Here is a 19,314-nt window from a genome sequence, read left to right as displayed (position 1 = left end):
TGGAGTGTCTTATTCCTGGAACACCCAGAAGGCCAGTGTCACAATTAGTTATATCTAAAAGGAAAAGGATTAAAACTTACTTCTTCAAATCTAAGTGATTTACAAGGCTCTTATTAAGGGGGAGAAGTTAGTGGGTGATCTTGTTCTGGCTACCATTTATAAATCTGTCAGTTTTTCATCTTGCCAGTCTTAAACAGGTGTTTGGCCAAACTATTCTAACGGTGGTCATTTCAAATTTACATCTGGTGTCATCAGGACAAATTTTATTTTCTCATCTGTGGAAAATAAGTGATCTGACCTTCTGAACCCAATGGAGGTGAGGTGTTCCTCCTAACACAGCTCGGTTAAACACATACATGAGTCTCAGAAAGCCATGTGATAACTTTTCCTTAGGATTTTGTAAACGACTGAAATGGAATCCCATAACTTTGATACAGGGACATTTCAGAATTACGTAAACTGGGAAAGATTTTGGTACATAATACAAGTTTCAGGCATTGGTGTGTCCACATTCATATCAACAGCCCACCATTATTAAATGAAACTTTTTTCTTACCTGGGAGTTTGGCTGGAATGCAGTGTGAGGTGTTGAGTGTTTCTGTAAATTCTCCAGCATTAGAGCCTGGGACAAAGACAGAAGAAACTCAGAAACACACAAAAAATCCAACCTTCTCCCTTCCATCCCCCTTATCAAGTGAAAAACTAACCATATACGCTCAAATTACACTTCTTGTTCAAGGACTTCCAAGTCCTTTACTAATACTGTTCTCACACAGTTTCAGAAGAACCCTAAAGGTAGCCATGCCTACTGCCCTCCATACAGAGACGCAAAAACTCAAAACTACATAAACTAAAGACGGTTGGCTCCTGTCAGAAAGAACCAAGTCAGTGGCAGATCCAGCTGTCAGGATCCTCAGTTCCTCTGCCCTCAGGGCTCCTCAGGCGGTTACTCTCCAACCTGGCCATGCAGTCCCATTCAATCCAAGAGCCCCCGATGAATACCTAAGGGCTCTTCTTGGACAGAACCGACCCCTCTGAGAAACAGCTGACAGATCACATATGGATCCTAAGTTCTCTGAGATCAGGACCACGTGGGACAGGACTGAATTCAAGAGCAGGTGCTTTCTAAGGGGGTGATATGCCCAAGCGCAAGCCGGCCTGGCTGGCCGTCAGTCCAGCACCCGCCCACCTGAGCCCGGCCGGGCCAGGGCCGCCCTGCCTATCCCGGCCCCGATCCCCTCATCGATCAGGGGCCTAACGGCGACCCCTCCCTGACGGCCACTTCCCAACACACCCACTCCAGTCCAGCACATCCAAGGTCTCTCGGACCCCCAAGGGGCTGGGCTTCCTCCACGGGGGGCAAGGCTCTCCTCCAACGGACCCCCCCACAAATGCCCCCCCCCCCCCCAGCCCCAACTTCACTGTCTCCACTCGGGCTGCCGGGAGGATTAACCCCTTCAGGGCCGGCCTCACCAGGGCCAGCCCCCTCTGCCCCCGCCGCCTGACCCGGCCCAACTGTCACCCCGCCCAAGGACGCCTCCCACTCGGGCCCCCCCCGCCTTCCCACGGGTCGGTAACCCCGGTGGTGGTGGGATTTAACTCCTGCTGCCGCGCATGCGCCGAGACCGCAGACACAAACAAGGCGGGGGTGGGGGAGGAGGAAGCGCAGGACACTCTGGGGAGAGCGGCGCGCACCCTCCCGTTTCGGGCTCGCGCCGCTGCCGTTAAAGGCGGGAACCGGCACGGGCTCCCTCCGGCGCGAGCCCCGCCAACCACCGCGCGCGCGGATCCCGAGGCTCGCGCGGCGGCCTGAGCGAGCTCGCGCGAGCCCGGGGACTGCGCCTGCGCCGCGGCGGCGGCTCGTCTCTACCGGGTCCGCTCCCCTCCGACGCCCCTGCGACGCAGTCTGCTTACCCCTTTGAGCCGCTTGACCAGGGCACTCTTCTGTCCACTCTTGGCCAGGCCTCGCTGTTCCAGTGCGGCCTTCAGGTCGGTCACTCGCAGCGCCTGAAGCGGCTTCCCGTCCAGAGTCACCTCCTCCAGCTCCGCCATCTTGTGTGAGGTACTCGGCTCCCGTCTCGACGGCTTCGGGCATCTTCGGTAATTTCCGCCAACGCCCTTCGAACGTGCCGACCCGACCCCGCCCACCGCCACGGCCAACCCTTCCCCCTCCCCGTCCTCGGATCCGAACGCTCAGCCTTCTCGAGAGCGCTCGGGTATTTCCGTTCCCACCTTAGCACCAATCCGCAGTTTCCATTCTCTCCGTAAGCTCCGCCCCCCGCGCTCTCCTTTCGGAGCTCGGACGTCTCCGTCCCACCGAGCCCAGAACTAGATTGCACTCGTAAACCCTCTGCCCTGGCAGAACCGGATTCGGAGGCATTCGGCTTTCTCCGGACCCACGGCTCTGGAAATAAGGTCCGGCTTACTGGTGCCGAGGCGCCTGGGGGAGTTCGGGGCCTTGTCCGAGGTCCGGAAGTGCGTGGGTTGCCCAGTGGGGTTTGCTGGGAACATGGAGGTGTAGAGGTAGCCGGAACCCACGGACTCCTGTGACTTCCTTCTGGGGTCCCCCGGGGTGACAATAAGGAGGTAAGCTAGGCGGAGGCCCCTCCGCCTCCCTCGGTCCAGCTTACCTTTTATCCGAGCACCGGCCCCACCCTCACTCCCATCGGCTCTGGATCTAGTGAGGAGGCTACCGGGGGTGCCGTGTGGGAACTTTGGGGCCCAGACTTCAGAGATCCGAAGTTCCTCGCTCACCCCCTCAACCCCACCCCATCCCGTGTCCAGCCTTCCCTCCACATCTGGTCTGAAGGGCAGATTGGCTTTCCAATATTTAATGCCCACAGATTGCACTATTAACCTGCATGCTAAAAGGAGCGGAGACCCCCCCTCCCCCCGTTCTGTGCATTGTGACCAGGATTTAGAACTAGGCAATTCGGATGATCCAGACAAGTGGGTTTTCCTGAACTCCCGAGGTAGCGATCCTGTACTTCAATGTCAACCTTAGGAAGACACCTGTGGCAACATTGTAGCAGTCTTCCTTCCTAGAGCTAAGTTTGCATTCTGCCCTGCTTCCCTGTCCCTGGGGATCCTCCCTAGACAGAGTAGTAAGACTGTAGCTGCTGCTGCTGCTGCTGCTAGCTCTGCTGGTGCTAATTTAGCCAGGGCTTGCTTTTTCCATTCATTGACTGCAGTTGCTACATGTCTTTTACATTTGTCAGGAGAAGAAACAGTATCTAAGAGGGACACTATGACTGTTGAATTGCTCGGAAAAAACTGTAGCCTACCTGGATGGATAGCAGTTTCATATTTTCATATTTAAGGGATTTAAAATAACTTAGGTAAAAGTGGATATAGCCTCACACCACCAGCATAAAATCAACAGCTCAGGTATTTGTCGGTAACGTGACAGGAGTAACAGGAGATGGGTACAATGAGTAAAATGAGTAATATATATATTTATGTATGTGTGTATATATATGTATGAAGTAAGTATATAATGAGTAATGAACATAAAAATAAAATGAGAAATGAGTAATATATAATGAGTAAAAATATAAGTATCCATTACATCTTTCCAGATGCTTGGCCCACCAAACCAACCATACTGTTTGTCCTGAACTTTTGACAAAGAACACAAGACTTAACTTTCCTGCTACTCTCTTGCATGACTTTGGGTGAGTCCCTTATATCTCTGTTTTAAAAATTTTTTAGTTGTAAAATGAAACAAGTGCTTCACAGTGAACTAATTAGATGGTGGGTCCCGCATGAAGCATCAGTTACTGTTTGTAGTTTAAGAAAGACTCTTTTCAACATTAAATTTAGTGATGACTTTCAACATTATTCCTTATTCAGTGTCCAAAGCGCTCAAAGCCTTGTGCAGCTATATTTGTTATACAAAAGAATTCTGTTGTTAAATGTATATTCATTTTAGAGGAGACAAGTTAGACCAATATATTTCTTGCCTTTGCCCAGCTTTGGAAGGCTTAGGTAGAAAGAGGAAGAATGAGAGATATTGGTTATTTTGGTGATTATTACAAGGATTAGATCCCAAAGGGAAGCTCTGCATTTGAAGAGGTGAGGAGTAAGGTTGGTAGATTTGGAATAAAATTATTTTAAGCAAACTGTCTCAATGTAGTACTGTTGTTTGGGGAAGACAGAATAGAAAGGGTTGCTATTTATCTTCCAAAATATAGAAAAGTGGGAAAAATAATTTTTTTTATGTACTTGAATAGCTGAGTTTTGTGCCAAGAGCCATGTGTCAACTGTTCAGCCATTGATCTCAGGGAGATCTTGATTTTATCCATTGTAAAACTCGTTTGTTTTATCCTTAGGATGTCGATGAAGTCAGCTGCCTCTTGGATATCCCCATCCTCTTCCTCCACATTAGCCTCTACTTCAGACAATTATTCCTTCCTTTCCATGTCTTACTTCACTTCACAGGAGATGAAGTGTGTCCTACATTGGTTTGCCAGCTGGTCAGATCCCCAGCGTGAGTGTTTCCTACAGGACTTGGTAGCTAAAGCAGTGCCAGGCAAATTGCAGCCCCTCCTAGAGGGATTGGAACAGCTTAGCGTTTCTGGAGCAGACCAACCACCACGCATCTTTGATTGCCAGCTTCGACTCTGGGATCAGTGGTTCCGAAGCTGGGCTGAGGAGGAGCGCAACGAGTTTGTCAGACAGCTGGAGGCTAGTGAGCCAGACTTTGTGGCAAAGTTTTATCAAGCGGTAGCTGCTACAGCTGGTAAGGACTAAGAGGAGTCAGCATCATAAAAGACAATACGACTGATGGAGTTGAGTTGATAGCTTCGGAAGTGGGAGTGCCCAGATGAGAAGGAAATGTCTGGGGATGACATCCAGGTCTGTTTTCAGAGTTATTGTTATTGGACTTATAGCCTATAGATCACTATAGGTTTTAAAAACAAAACTAATCCAAGTCATTGGTTATTATTTTGCTTCTTCCACATAACCCTAAAATTCCTATGACTCTGCTGACTTCCTTTGCAAGCTGTCTCTCAAAAGAATTGAAATATGAGAAACCCAGATCTCCCTAGAGTTGGTCCATTGGAGAGGATGAAGGGTTGGGGAGTAAGTGAAACGCTCTTGCTATGGGAGCAAGCTCCAGGCAATAAGATATCAACAGGGTATCAGTTCAAAGAGTTAGCTAAATCTGGAGCAATGATCTCCTGGACCCTGCTCTGGTGTGGTTTGTAAGCTAAGTGTTAGGGTATCAATGGGTCAGTCAGATGGAGGGCTAGAGTACAGATGATTATTTGCCAAGCCTAAGAGCCCTGGTTTTTATCAAAGTTTCATAGTATTTTTGGAGCCAGTAGCAAGAATTCTTATTTCATAACTTAGTTCTACCAAGTTTATGATAGCAAATGTCCCGTCCTATGGGATGGAAAGTTTATTTTTGTAATTCAAGAAATAATAGGTGCTGGGAATACAGAGACAAAACAAAAGGTCTTTGCCCTCAATTGGCCTACAGGTGCTTGTACCAGAATAAAAGGATGCTCTTGTTAGTCTAAATGATCTCTACTTTTTTCCCCTCTAGGACCTAATATAGAATTGAACTAGAGCCCTGGTAAAGGGGAGCATAGCCAAGGCCAAGCAGAAGCTTGGAATCCTAGGTATAATCCATCTTTATCTTCTTGGTGGTTCCTCCCACTTCTGTAAAGTTTTTGTGACTGAAGATTTCATCTTTTTTTTTTCTCCACTTGAATGAAATTCTGAACTGTGACCCAGTGTCAGGTTTTTTTTTCCTCCCCATCGGTTTGTGACAGAGGAAAAGCATTCTTGTTACTCTTGGTCGGGGGTGGGGAACCTGTGGCCTCAAGGCTGCAGGTTGATCCAGAACCTATGACGAAGTGCTCAAAAAAGGAGTTCAAACCCACATCAGGAAAGATACTAAGAACCTAATGTTTGCCAGGGATTTTTCTAAGCATTTGGAAATAGATAAAAAAAATTCACAAGTCTCAACCCTTGAGAAATTTAGATTCTTAGGGAGAGTGGGAAGGATATAACATGCACAGTCAGTAGAGGCCAGACACTACTGGGGACAGTTGGGGGAAGCCTCTTGTAAGAGGTGGCATTAAAGTGAACCTTCCAGGGACCTAGTGACTATAGGCGAAAGTAAACCTGAGGGATAGCTTGTGAAAAAGAACATAGAGATGGAAATACAGGGTACGTCATATAGGTCTGGAAAGTGAGGTTGGAACCAGATTGTAAAGGGCTTTAAATGCTAGACAGAGTCACATTCTGCCCTAGAACCAATAGGCAGCTCTCAAAGCTTCCTAAGCAGAGGAATGACCTGGTAATACTTCATAATCCATTTACTGTGTCAGCTCATGTTCATGATAATGTCACATTGTGCTTCCCTCATTCCGTCAGATGTGCTTATTGATCCTGGGAGTCCTGATGAAGGATGAGAGGCTGATGGGGCAACGCGAAGGGAAGCTTGGTATTTCCTGTAGGTCACAGTCCCCCCTGTACCCATCAGAATAAGTAGCATTAGGCTGAGGCCTATGGGTAGGATTATACCCAGTTTTGGAGAAATGAGGCCTGGTGAAGCCAGCCACCTGCATATGAAGAAGGAACACTTAATGATTAGTTTATTTACAGAAATTTTCATTGCATCCACCTCCTTACCCCCAACCTAAGTCAGAATTTTCACAAGGAAGAGTTCTAAAATGAGAAAAGTGACAACTAGGTTGTAGAAGACCTTGTGTCCCTGCTAACTCTAAATCCTTTGTTCTTATATAGTAGCACCTCAGTTTGTGTCATTTTCAGGCAACTTAATCATCAGGAGGGAGACCTACCCTAGCCTGTATTGATGGTGGATTTTGAGGTGAGGCAGGACCACTGATCTCAAAAGCAGAGTTGAATAGAAGAGGATCCTGGGTAAAGGAAACCTTGGGGGTAAAAAAGAGACTCTGGTCCCTTCAGCTTGGGAATGGGGAAATTCTGTAATCTCACCTGATTAGCAAGAATTAAGCACCCTGAAGTCAGCGGCCATGTCCTCAGACATGGTTCACTACGTTTGTAGCACAGCGCCGTGGGAGCGTTAGATGCTGCTCTTTTATCTGGGTCCTAGGAGTGCCCAAGAGCATATTCTGGAGTGGCTTCTTACCTGCTGTAGTCTGTGGTAAAGGTGGCTCCACCATAGTCCACGTTTAATGGGGTATCATTGAGGGACTGGCTCAGAGCTCTGTGTAGGATCTCAGTTGGGGGCCCTTGACAGCCAGGAAACTTCCACATATGCACAGTAAACACCAGACTGGAGTTTATCGATGGATGGTGGAAATGGCACCTGAATGGATGTTTAGAAGAAAAATAGAATAGGTAAAGGAGTTTTACATTTTTCTTATATTTAGAATTTAAGTTCCCAGAAGAATAAATTTTAGATTTAGGCCATTTAGAAAATTGGGTGTTGACAAATACAGCTTTGCTTTTTTCAGAAGGGATATAGAGGTTAGATCCTGGGACCCCTTCAATCCTGACTTAGACATGGTACACCTTAAATATTTACGTGTGGGTGCCTGTTCTGATCACCAGGGCCTTCAGTATAGCGTGGGTCAGTTCCTGCTGCTGAGTTTTGTTCAGGTCGTAGGCTGGAGACCCAGCTAGTCCCAGGGCCAACTGAATCAGCAGACCTGGGTATGAAGGGCCTGTAGTTGAAGGAGGAAGAGCTAGGAGATCCTCATTTGTCTGGCAGAACCGACCCCAGGGACAGAAGAGGAGGCCATGATACCCAGGGACCTGTAAGGAGGAGTAAAGATACAGCTAGAGGCCCCAACTTCAGGTTTCTGGCCTTTGTTCTAGAGGAGGGGGTCCAGTCTAGAACAGAACCATTAAGGGAGGCTTTTATAAATGACGAATGTCTAAGCGATTACTCCCAATTCCTGCCTACCTGAATAGACTTCCCTGGGAAGCAGGGGACCCAGGGTGATCCTGCAGCTTGCACATAGTAGGCACTTCCTTCTGTGCATCGATGTAAGTAGCATCGGCCAGTGAGCTCCACCTGCCTGAAGGGCAGAACCTGAGGGAGGGGTGTGGTTCCATTTCTGAGCACCAAGGCTGAAGTGAGGTTAGCAACGAAGCAGCGACTTTGGGGATGGTAGATCTCCCCATGTGGGTTTCCTGCCGCAGGAAGGGGTGCATTTCCCTCCTTCCAGCATTCACTCTGAAGAGGGCCAAGAGATGGAAGAGTCTGTGCTCCAGTCCTGTATGTGCCTCATCTCTGAACTGTTCAAGTGACGTTGATCTTACCCCAGCTTCCCAGGTTACATACTTGATTTGCTAATGGCTTGTACATGCGGCAGCCTTCCAGCAGGGGGTCTGATGAGCATTTCCCCTTGTCAAAGTGCAGGTAGTGACAGCCCAGCCCACTGTGGAAAAGAGGAGTGACGCTAACGTCAGAGGCAGCCCTCTTATCCAGCATTGTCTGAGTGCAGTGTACCCACCTGCCGACACAGAAGAAGTCTGAGGAGCCAGATCTACAGGATGTCACCAATCCAAAGTTCAAACCAGATCCTGCTTGGAGAATTGCAAAGGAAGCTGGAAGAAGGCCATAACATTCTTCTCCTCTCCCATTACTACTGTTAAATTTGGGATTAAAATATTTGTGTTATGTATTACAGGATTGTGAGGCAAGCACAGGTATACCTGAAAGGTTTTTCTTTCCTGTAGCACCTTGACTCACACTTAGTAGCAACCCTCTTCTTAGCTACCTGCAGACTAGCTGATGCGTTATTCCTTACCCTGACCCCAAACCAGTTCCTTTGCGGCACTGTGATTTACTTGGTACCAGCCAGAATCAGCAAAGGCAGCAAGAGTGATAAGGTCAATCTGGGTACGGTGAGCCCCACCAAAAGTAGCAGTCATCACAGAGCCCTGAAGTAAACGGGCTTCCCAGTGAGAGGAAGATGGACCCTGCAAACCAGAATGTATAAGGGATATTTAGGACTGACCTCGGATCTTGCTCTTCCTTCTGCAGCTCTCTTATTTAACCTCTGCTCTCACCTCTTCCTCCAGGGGGACTCCCTGCATGGCTTCTGAGACTCCCAAGTGCCTGGCTAGGCTGTGGCTTACAGTAGGGGTGGTAAGAATTAACTGCCCCCATTCATCCCTTCTGGTCACTTGTCGTCTTGGGGAACATTTTTCTCCAACTGATGAGCAGGTTCAGAGTAAAGGAAGAGACAGAAGGAATAGAAAGGGTGGATTGGGGAGAAGGGGCAACATGAGAGAAACAAGGGAGTTTGAAGGGAAGTCGTTTATAGGAACCCCGATACTATCCTTTCCATTTACTCACTGCTCGGGCCTGCAGTACAATCCCTCCATTTCTTGAAGAGTTGTCCAGAGAAGCCCAGGATATGGAACAATTCATGTATTGTGGCCTGAAGAAGGGAAGAACAGATCCAGGGGTGGGGTGGCTGGGCAGGCAGGCCAGAATCCTCTCTTTCTAACCTTTCAATGACTATGTCTTGTGTACCCTGCACAGATAAAAGTACCCCTCCCTCCCAGATAAGTGACCCTCTTCCTGTTGTGCCCTTCCTGTCCCAATCTAGTCACCATGACAATGTCACTATGGCTGTAGTGGAGGCCACTGAGGTGGTGTGTACAGAAGACGATAGTGCCTGCAAGGGGCCGATCTGCACCATCCAGCTGGCAGCAGGCAGCATAGGCAATGGTGGAGGGCTGTGGATAAACACAAAGGCAGTAGTGGAAAGCAAGGTAACAATGGGAGGTAGAGACACAGAATGTGGGAGATTCAGATGAGGAGTTATAGAATAAAGGAGGGTGAATAGGGAGACAAGGTAATCTATTTACCCCTTACCTCACGGTGGCATTTCATAGTGTGGGCTACTTGTACATACAAGAGGAAATCAGTGTCTGGGATTCCAGGCCCATCTGGTTGGATCAATTCTGGGGGACCTTGTTCCGACCATAAGGAATAACCACGGAGATGGGAGTCAGGAATCTGGAGAGAATGGAATAGGAGCAGGCCCAAATTGGGAAACGGAAGTAGGAGAAAGATCAGTAAGTTGGGGGCTGAGGAATTAAGATCAGGGGTGGGAAGGAAACTGTTGTAGTAGAAAGAACATTGTATTTGGGAGCATGAGACCCGTGTTTGAATTCTTGCTCTGCTACTTCAGTCAGTAAACGTTAAGCACCTACTATGTGCCAGACACTGTGCTAAGAGCTGGAGATACAAAAAAAGGGCAAAAGAAAGCGTCTGCCTTCAAGGAGCTTACGATGTCATATGGCAGACAGTATGTAAGCAAATACATACAAAGCAAACTACATGTAGGTTAAATAGGAAATAACAGAGGAAAGGGACTGAGGTGAAGAAGGGTTGAGAAAGGCTTCCTGTGAAAAGGGAGGTTTTGTTTCTGAATTAGTGGAAACCAGGAAAGGTAGTAGAGCAGAGGAAGGAGAGCATTCCAGAACACAGAGGAAAGTCAGAGAAAGTTCCAGGAGCTGGGGAGATGGGGTGACTTGGCCAGGAGGTCAGTGTTACTGGATCAAAATATGTGTCAGGGAGTAAGGTAAAAAGACTGGAAAGAAAGCGTGGGGCTAGGTAGGTTATGAAATAGGGCTCTGAATGCCAAAAAGCGTTTTGTGTTTGATCTTGCAAGCAATAGGAAACCCCTGGAGTTTATTGAGTAGGAGACATGATCTGATCTGTGTTTTAGGAAAATCACTTTAGTGGCTAAATGGAGGATGGGTTGAAGTCAGGAGAGATTTGAGGCAGACAGACCCACTAGCAGGTTATTGCAATAACCCAGGCCTGAGTGAGGTAATGAGGACCTGCACCAGGGTGATGGCAGAAGACAAAAGGGGGTGTATTTGAAAGATGTTGCCAAGGTGAAATCAACAGGCCTTAGCAAAAAATTGGATATGGAGGGTGAGAGATAGTGAGAAGTCCAGAATGACTCTTAGATTGCCAGCCAGAAGGACTGGGAAGATGGTATAATAATAGGGAATGTAGGGGTTGAGGAGGGTTTAGGAGGGAATAATACACAAGTAGATAATACACACTAGACCTTAGTTTCCTCATCTGCAAAATGAAGGAGCTACACTTTGATGATCTCACAAAGCTCTACTTTAAATCTATGATACTATGGTCAGAGATTCAATAATTATTTGATATGTCACTTACCCTTACCCCCAGACAATTTTCTCCCACATAACCAGGGTTCAGAAGGCTGCATCTGTCAAGAGAACCCCCTCTGGAGTGAGCTATCAAGACCCTCAGGGGCTTCTCTGGAGAATAATTGTACCCACCACTTTTATAGCATGCACTCACTCACCTGTAGTGGCTTGGGGAATCTGGGTCCCTCCATATAACTTGACAATACTGTTCTGGGTCACGACTCAGAAGAAGGGGTCCTTGCACTGGTGGGACTTGGGGAGATAGAAATCAATTAGTCTTTTCTATGACAGTTTAGGATCCCTGATCCTTCTGAGTCGATCTCTCTTCCTTAAAGCCTTCATTGTAATTCATCATGTCTCCTTCTCCTTTTCCATCCCCTTACCTGCAAGCACCCTCTGGATCCGATGAATGGCCTCTCTCAGAACTGCATCTATCTGAGGTTCCCAGTACATCCAGTTTCTCTCAGGGTACAGTGTTTCACTTTTTAAGCTTGATCCCTTAGGGTACCAGGCCTGGACACGAATTGGACTTGGAACACTGGAATGGGAGAGGGAACCAGAGCGTGACTTGAGAGACAAGAGGGTGGCAGGTGGTCCAACAAGACTCACAGATCCTTGTGTTTCCTCATGTAGACAGCGGCCCTTAATCCCCTTCTGGAACAGCAGCAAAAGCAGAAGTAGCAGGGAATTCCTCTCTTGGGAGGACTGTCCTCCCCAGTAAGTCCCCTCATAGCCTGCCCTAGGCATTGGTCTCCTGCCCAGCTTCCTAGCTCAGCTCACAAACAGGGTTTTTTCTTTCCCGTTCTCTTCTCTCCCCATTCCTTTTATTCCTCCTTTAGCCACTGGCAAGGAGTTGACAAACATTTCTTTAGGATGTAAAGCTTGGGAGGAAGGAAGCCCCCTCCTCAGGGGACCGGGAATGGAAAGCATGGGGGTGGGGAGGTAATTTTTCCTGAACCCTCAACTGAGCTTAGTAAAAGAGGTCATGCTGATTACAGCTCAGAGCCCCCTGGGTGGCAGCTGCTGTGGCTAAGTGTTGGTGAAACCGCTGGTGTCAAACTCAGCTAGAATCTGGGGCCTCCAATTCATACACAAGCATCCTTGCTGGCAGCTGGCGGTGACTTAGTTTTAATAAAACACAATGTTATCTATGTTTCATTGCATTTTTATTTATATCGTTAAATTTTTCCAAATTACATTTTAATCTGGTGCAGGCAGCAACCTGGAGTGCTATGAAGCTTTAGACTACATGATAACTGAGGGAAATCATCCTATCTCTTAAAGCCCAGAGAACTGGGAAGAGGGCTGAGGGCACATGAGCTGGACCCCACAGTTCCCCTGTTCCAATTGAGGCTCCAACCCCTTCCTTTTCTTTCTGGGGAGCGCACCAGGGCCATATCATGGAATCCTCAGTGGCCTTCAAGTCCAGACAGCGTCTGGACAGAGATTGTCTTCTTCAGTATAACACAGCATGTGGTTATCCAGCTTTTGCTTGAAGACCTTGGTTGAGTAGAAACCCACTAAATCCTGGGGCAGCCCATTCCACTTTTGGATGGCTCTAATGATTTGTTTTTTTTCCCCCTTATAATCAAGCCTAATTTTTTTCTTACATCAAACCTAAATTCTGCAAGTTCTACCCCATGCTTCTAATCCTATCCTTTTTAAAAATTTATTTACTTAGGTTTTCAACAATCATTTCCACAAAATTTTGAGTTCCAAATTTCCCCCCCCATCTCTCCCCACCCCCCACCCCAAAACGCCGAACATTCTAATTACCCCTACCACAAATCTGCCCTCCCTTCTAACATCACTTCCTTCCCTTATCCCCATCTTCTCTTTTGTCCTGTAGGGCAAGATAAATTTCTGTGCCCCATTACCTGTATTTCTTATTTCCCAGTTATATGCAAAAACAATACTCAACAATTATTCCTAAAACTTTGAGTTCCAACTTCTCTTCCTTCCTCCCTCCCCACCCATCCTCATAATCCTATGCTTCTTCCCCGGTGATGACCTTTAGATACTTGGAACCAGCCAGCTACCATATCCTCCCTAAATTCTTTACTCCAGACTAAACATTCTTAGTTCTTTCAAACTCTGCATGTGAAGTGAATGTCCCTAGCCCTCTTGGCTTGTCCTCTGAAGGCTCTCCAGCTTAATTATATCCTTTCCAAATTGTGGAACTGAAAAGGGTATTTCACATGCAGCATGACCAGGGCAGAGAACAGGGTGGTCCTGTACCCTCCCTAGTACCCTACATTTCTTAATGCACCCTAACTTTGAGTCGCTATCTTAGCAACCACATCTCATTGCTGAATCATGTGGTGTGTATAGTCAGCAATTCCATTCAATAAACATCTGCTATATCCATGGCTTCTAGCCCCACCTCTGACACATACCTGTTGTGCATAGGGGGAGGTTACTTAACTCTTCAATTCTATTCCCCTCTACCCCCAACTCTTTAAGATCACGAATTGCTGACCAGTTGACCTGCATTGGTAAAGTAAAAAACCTTGGTTAAAAAAAAAAAGCCTCCTCCCCTGGAGGTCCCAACACAGATGAAATCACAGGTACAAACAAACAAAAAATGTGTGTGTACACATGCACGTGCACACACACAACTACTTACGTTCTACTCAGGGATGCACCATATAAATACATGCAAAGTTTAGACAAGATAATATCTGATATTCAAAGTTTACAGTCTTCTTTAAACTCCTGGAGGAGATGGGAGGAGACATGAGTAAAAAGATAGTCAAGGCTGATTCACCAAGATCCAAGGATAGACCTCATACAATCAGTGGGGACTTAGGCCAGATAAATTAGTCAAGGCTTCCATATTTTCTTCATACATCTCTGATGAAGTCCTTCTGACTAGCCTGCAAGGACCTCTTTCTTCTCTGAACAATCTATTGCCTTTCTAGGGTGTGCTGCAACGCTGGGCATTTGATTGCATTCTATCTGGTACTGCTTTTGGTAGAGTATAAGAAACAAGAGACTGGGAGTCAGATGCCCTGGTGTTCAGTTTAACAAATGTTTGGTTTCCCTACTTGAAATGACCTACATTCTGTTGGGGGGAAGCAATGAGTACGTATATAGAAAAAGTGTAAAGTTAATGGGTATATACAAAGTAATTAAATACAGAATAGTTTGTTATGGGGGGTCTTAGAAACTCGGGGGATCAGGAAGGTTTCTTGGTGCCTGATGCTACATCTTGTGTGTGTGTTCATCCTTGTTGCCAAAGAAGACCACGCCATCAGAGAAATGATGACATGACTTGCACTTGACTTTGAGTGAAGGAGGGCTGAGCAGGTCACCAGCCTCACTTCTCCTCCAGAGCCATCTGGATCCAGTGCCCAGATATTCATCAGGATGACTGGAGATGACCCAGGAGGAGGCAATTGGTCAAGGTCACACAGCTAGTGAGTGTCAAGTGTCTGAGGTGAGATTTGAACTCAGGTCCTCCTGACTCCTGCATTGGTGCTCTATCCACTGCACCACCTAGCTGCCCCTGCTACATCTTAAAGGCAGAGGTAAAGAGGGAGTACATGAAAGTGTTATATATTAATTAATACAAGTTATAATATGAGGGGTATGTGTGGGACCCCCACTGGCCTCATCAAACCGGCAGTTTGGCTCCCCAGAGGCAGCTGACTATCGCACCCCTCAGGGTTTTGAGGTAACTCTGAGCATTAGGACTTCTAATACCCTTGATAATGAGCCCCCACCTGTGGTGCTCCCTCCATATCAATCAATCAGTCAATAACAACTAGCTTTTACAAAAGGGATACTTTCAGATTTCTTGCTGTCTTGGAGAGAGAGGAGGGAAGAGAGGGAGGGAGGAGGGAAAGGAGGGGAGGGAGGGAGAAAAATTTGGAACTCAAAATTTTACAAGAATGAATATTGAAAACTGACATGTAATTGGAAAAAAATACTATTAAGAAAACTAAAATATAAATGTTTTTTAATAGTTTTTTTTAAAAAAGGCATATTTTACTAAGAAGTTATAGGAAGGAAAGAAGTTGCAAAGAACACCTCTCCAGTCAGGGGCTCGCACTCCCCTTGATTAAGACAAGGTTCTTAGGAAGACTGGGCTTATTCACAGGCTTGAAGAACTAGGTTCATCGGGCACCCCTACAGAGAATATGTGGGACTCAGGAATGCCTTGAGCTCTTTTTCCCTTCTGCAAAATATCCTCCATATTCACTTCAGGGCAAGCCACCAGTGAGGAACCAGTTGGTTCCCTTGCTTAACTGGGCTATTTCTTTGAAGGACTTGGGGTCTCAGCTGATAGGTCAATCCATTGCTTGGATGGGTCAAACAGGTCACCCAACTGGCTTTGCTGGCTCCTCCCTGCGCTCAGCATCTCCAGTACTGGCTCTGGTGGCTGGCAGCTCCTCTGAGGTAGTAACCTGTTCAATTCCTTATCTAGATACTACTTTGCCTAGGATCAAAGAAGCATAAACACAAAAAGAAACGAGGACCATGTATTTAGGAATATATAGCTGGGGAGGGGGTGAAGGGAGGAAGCTTCTAGCCTCTCTTCAAGTCACCATAAAGTTCACACCAGTTTTTGGATCACTAGGCACTATGAGAGGAAAAAATTAAAAAAAAAAAAAAAAAGCTAAGGGGTGGGCAGATAGATTTTTATTTAATTTATTTTTGTATTTGGACTTGGTTCCAGCTAATCAGCCAGTTAGAAAACTCATCGGCACCCAGCAGAAGTCATGACTCTGCCTCCTCCTCCCTGCCTTTTCTGATGGACAGAAGTAGGCTCAGCATGTCTCCAAGGATTGGTTTGGAACAATGCAAGTCATGTTACTTCTGCTCTGTTTAACCCACTAGGAAAGGCCAATGTGAGAACGCTCTGAGGACTGACTGGTTCCTCATTGACCAGTTCTCCCACTATGTGTCCAGAGAGATATTCTAGTAAAATAGTGTGAAGAATCAATCAGAGGAGGAACTTTTTGGCTGAGGGGGTCTGAGGAAGCTTCATGGAGAAGGTGGCACCTGAGCTATACCTTGAAAGATTTCATTAAGGAGAAAATGTGGCAGACCATTATATTCTGAGTCTGGAATGCATTTCCTCCTCATTTCTGTCTCTCAGCATTCCTGGTTTCCTTCAAAACTTTGTTCAATCTCCAAGGTTTTCCCCTGGTTGCTAGTACCTTTCTCTTCTCCCCTGTATATTCTGCATGAATTTTGTATTTATTTGTGTACTCCTATCTCCCTGGGCAGCTGGTGGTACAATGAATAGGGCAGAGTCCAGAAGACTAGAACTCAAAACCAGCCTCAGATACTAATTGTGTGACCCTGGAGAAGTCATGTAAAGCCTCAGTTTCTTCATCTGTAAAATGAGCTGGATAAGAAAATGGCAAACTACTGCAGTATTTTTGCCAGCAAAACCCCAAATGGGGTCATGAAGAGTATGACAGGAATGATATGACTGAACATCTCCCTAGATAGCATGGACTTTCTTTTTGTTTTGGTCATTTTTTACATCCCTGATTTGTAGCTTGTGCCTGGCTCTTAGCAGATGCGTGATAAACGTGGTCAGTTGATTGATTACAGGCTTTAGGAAAGAATGAACTCTGGGGCAAGTTAGAATGGGAAGATAGGAAGAAACAGGGAGTAGGTTAGCTTGGATGGACCATTAAGTGGGTGAAATGGAATAGTATGTAATAATGATGGAATTACAAAATCTTTGAGTCAGAGGAACCTCACTGGTCATCTAATCCAGCCAATCAGAATCTGACCCAGCTTCTTCTCTTAAACTACCCAAACAAGAGCTCATCTATCTTTTGAATACTTCTAATAAGAGGGAGCTTACTATCCCCTGAAGCAGCTCATTTTGCTTGCTCTTTCTCTTTTTAGCTCTAATTACTAAGAATTGTTTTTGTATTTTACACTGTTTCAAACTCAAATAGATACCAATCCCAGAATAGTATATTGATTTAGAAAACCACAAATTAACATTATGTATGTTCCATTAAGTGGGAAGCTAGGTGGAGTAGTAGATAGAGCTGGACCTGAAATCAGGAAGACTTGAGTTTAAATCCTCAGACATGACTCTGGGCAAGTCCCTTAACCCTGTCTGCCTTAGTTTCCTTATCTGGAGAAGGAAATGGCAAACCACTCCAGTATCTTTGCCAAGAAAACCCCAAAAGGGGTAGACATGACTGAGCAGCAACATGTTCCTTTGTATTTGTATTTATTTTGTTAAACAGTTCCCAGTACATCTTAATCTGGTTGGGGCACACGCTGAAGTTTTGCAGCTCCTTTGTGTCTAGCAGCCCAACATTTTGATGCCGATAATTTTATACTGTTATGGGAAATTTTGATTTACTTTTATTATTCAGGACTCAGGGCCATTCCTCCTGCAAATTTTGATTAACTAAAAAAAAGTCTCTTAACCTCACCTGACCAAATCCTGTCCCATGTGAAAATTTACTTAGAACCTTAAACATTCCTTAGCTAAGAAGCCAGAAGAAAACTTAACTGTCCCTGACACCTTGGCAACATGTAAATCTCCCTCCTCCATCAGCCTATTAAATGTTGTTTAATCTGTAACCTGATTTAGATTACCTACAGAGTTTGTTTGATGAGGTTTATTCAACATTTACGATGTTAAAGGAAGTATGGGATTATAGATCTAGCTTCTCTTTAACTTTTATGGCCTAAGAGGAATGTACAAGATTTCAGTATGTAAAAGAATTATTTCTTTGTCACGGATGTCATTTTGCCTCTGAAAAGCCTCATTAGCTTCCTAATCGGGGTTCAGGTTTTTCTCAGTTTGAGCTTAACAGTAGAACATAGATTTTTAACCTCGGTAATTCCTGTGTTATGGTAAATGTCTACTTGGCAGAGTTACCTGTCACACGAACTCATACAGGAGATGTTTCTCCCATAACAATGTCAAAAGTAAACCTGCTCCTCTGTACCTTTAAAGAGGGAAACAAGCATTTTATGAAGCGCCTCCTAGGTAGGCACTGTGCTAAGGGCTTGACCAGTGGTGTCTCCCAACTCCAGGAGGCAGGTGTAATTATTAGAGCTGTTGTTGTTCTCATTATTCTCATTTTGCAGTCAAGGAAACAGAGGCAAAAAAGAGATTAAGTGACTTCCCCAGGGTCGCACAGCTAGGAGGTATCTGTGGCTGGATTTGAACTCCAGACTTCAGGTCCAGAATGTTATCCACTGTGCCATTTAGCTACCTAACTCCTTTTACCTGTTGCTTCTAATTTTTTCCTCTGAGGCCTTGAAGGATGTTCATATTTTCAAATACTTAAAGAAAGTTGCAACCCCCCCCAAGTTAAACATTCCCAGTTCTCATCATTTGAGCCTTCAGACCATCTTGGAACCTCCTTCTGGGTCCTTCTTAAAGGTAGCCCCCTCAACAATAAGTCACCTAACCAGTCGCTAAGAATGTATTCATTTTATAAAGCATATGAAGCTTACAAACATTTTCTTACAATAATCCTGTGAGGTAGAGACCAAAAGAACTATGCAGCATTTTCCAGTATCTGACCAGAGGGATCATCACCTCCTATGCAAGTGGAGACAGCATGGTGCAATGGACTTTAAAGTTTGAAAGAGGATCTGGCTTCAGATCCTGCCTTTGTCACTTACCGTCTGTGTGAGATGGGGCAAGTCACGTTGTCAGTCTGGGGCCTACTTTCTTTCTCTAAAATCAGGGGATTATAAATGATGGCCTTGGAGGCCCCTTCCAACTCTAGGCCTGATATCTTATAATACTCTAGCTTAAGATCACTTTAGCTTTATACTAGATCCAGATTAGAGAAGTCTTAAATGTCATAGTCCTTTCAGTTAGTCATTTGGATCAAATGTTTGAGTATGGGAGGGACATGGTCAGTTTTGTATAATACAGAATACTCTAGGATGGATTAGAGACTTGGGGAGAAATGGAAGACAAATCAGAAGGCTATTCATGTGAGAGGTAATGAGGGCCTGAACTGGGGTGTTTGCTGAGGGAGTCAGAATGTGGGGAAGAATGGCTGTCAGAAATGTTGTGGAGGTAGAATCCACAAGACCCCCTAATTGGTTGGATACAGGGGGTAAAGGAGAGAGAAGAGACAAAAATGACTTAGAGGACCATAGACAGGTTGATTGTGAAAATGATGATGCCACCAAATGGATGAGGAAAATTAG

General features: G+C 45.7%; 3 protein-coding genes across 8 annotated transcripts in view; 1 reads left to right on the top strand and 2 right to left on the bottom strand.

Annotated features, from left to right (window-relative positions):
- ACIN1 (apoptotic chromatin condensation inducer 1) overlaps positions 1–2,072 on the bottom strand; it is a 35,280-nt gene extending 33,208 nt beyond the window's left edge. For all 3 annotated transcript variants that reach the window (XM_072622433.1, XM_072622434.1, XM_072622436.1), the window contains exons 1-2: positions 1,915–2,072; positions 557–622 (exon numbers count right to left, since the gene is read on the bottom strand). In XM_072622433.1, coding sequence (XP_072478534.1) covers positions 557–622; positions 1,915–2,052 — 204 coding nt within the window. In that variant the 5' untranslated portion in view covers positions 2,053–2,072. The remainder of the gene's footprint in view (positions 1–556; positions 623–1,914) is intronic.
- Positions 1,973–8,633, top strand: C7H14orf119 (chromosome 7 C14orf119 homolog). Of its 4 annotated transcripts, XR_011970073.1 has the most exons (4): positions 2,279–2,415; positions 3,579–3,674; positions 4,332–4,857; positions 8,366–8,633. XR_011970073.1 is itself a non-coding variant. In XM_072622442.1 (3 exons), exon 3 carries the CDS (start codon positions 4,333–4,335, stop codon positions 4,750–4,752), a length of 420 nt encoding a protein of 139 aa, XP_072478543.1. In that variant the 5' UTR covers positions 1,973–2,100; positions 3,579–3,674; position 4,332; the 3' UTR covers positions 4,753–5,737. The 4 variants fall into 4 exon arrangements, 3 of the variants coding, with proteins under 3 accessions (XP_072478543.1, XP_072478541.1, XP_072478542.1); XM_072622442.1 differs by lacking the exons at positions 2,279–2,415; positions 8,366–8,633 and adding an exon at positions 1,973–2,100 and having other exon boundaries at positions 4,332–5,737; XM_072622440.1 differs by lacking the exon at positions 8,366–8,633 and having other exon boundaries at positions 4,332–5,737.
- CIROP (ciliated left-right organizer metallopeptidase) lies at positions 6,243–11,988 on the bottom strand. The gene is given in 14 exon segments (XM_072622443.1): positions 6,243–6,575; positions 7,127–7,306; positions 7,526–7,755; positions 7,907–8,179; positions 8,288–8,384; positions 8,460–8,529; positions 8,757–8,928; positions 9,019–9,164; positions 9,308–9,392; positions 9,568–9,694; positions 9,696–9,976; positions 11,159–11,210; positions 11,310–11,403; positions 11,535–11,988. Coding segments are annotated over 14 exon segments (2,409 nt in total). The 5' UTR covers positions 11,899–11,988; the 3' UTR covers positions 6,243–6,337.
- Positions 11,989–19,314: the final 7,326 nt, after the last annotated feature.

The sequence above is a fragment of the Notamacropus eugenii genome, chromosome 7, assembly GCF_028372415.1.
Source record: "Notamacropus eugenii isolate mMacEug1 chromosome 7, mMacEug1.pri_v2, whole genome shotgun sequence".
Lineage (NCBI taxonomy): Eukaryota > Metazoa > Chordata > Mammalia > Diprotodontia > Macropodidae > Notamacropus > Notamacropus eugenii.
This window is presented reverse-complemented; position numbering and strand designations above follow the sequence as displayed.

What these genes read in the sequence shown, in the direction of transcription:
- C7H14orf119 (XM_072622442.1), top strand. Translation starts at nt 4,333, where the DNA reads ATGTCGATGAAGTCAGCTGCCTCTTGGATATCCCCATCCTCTTCCTCC.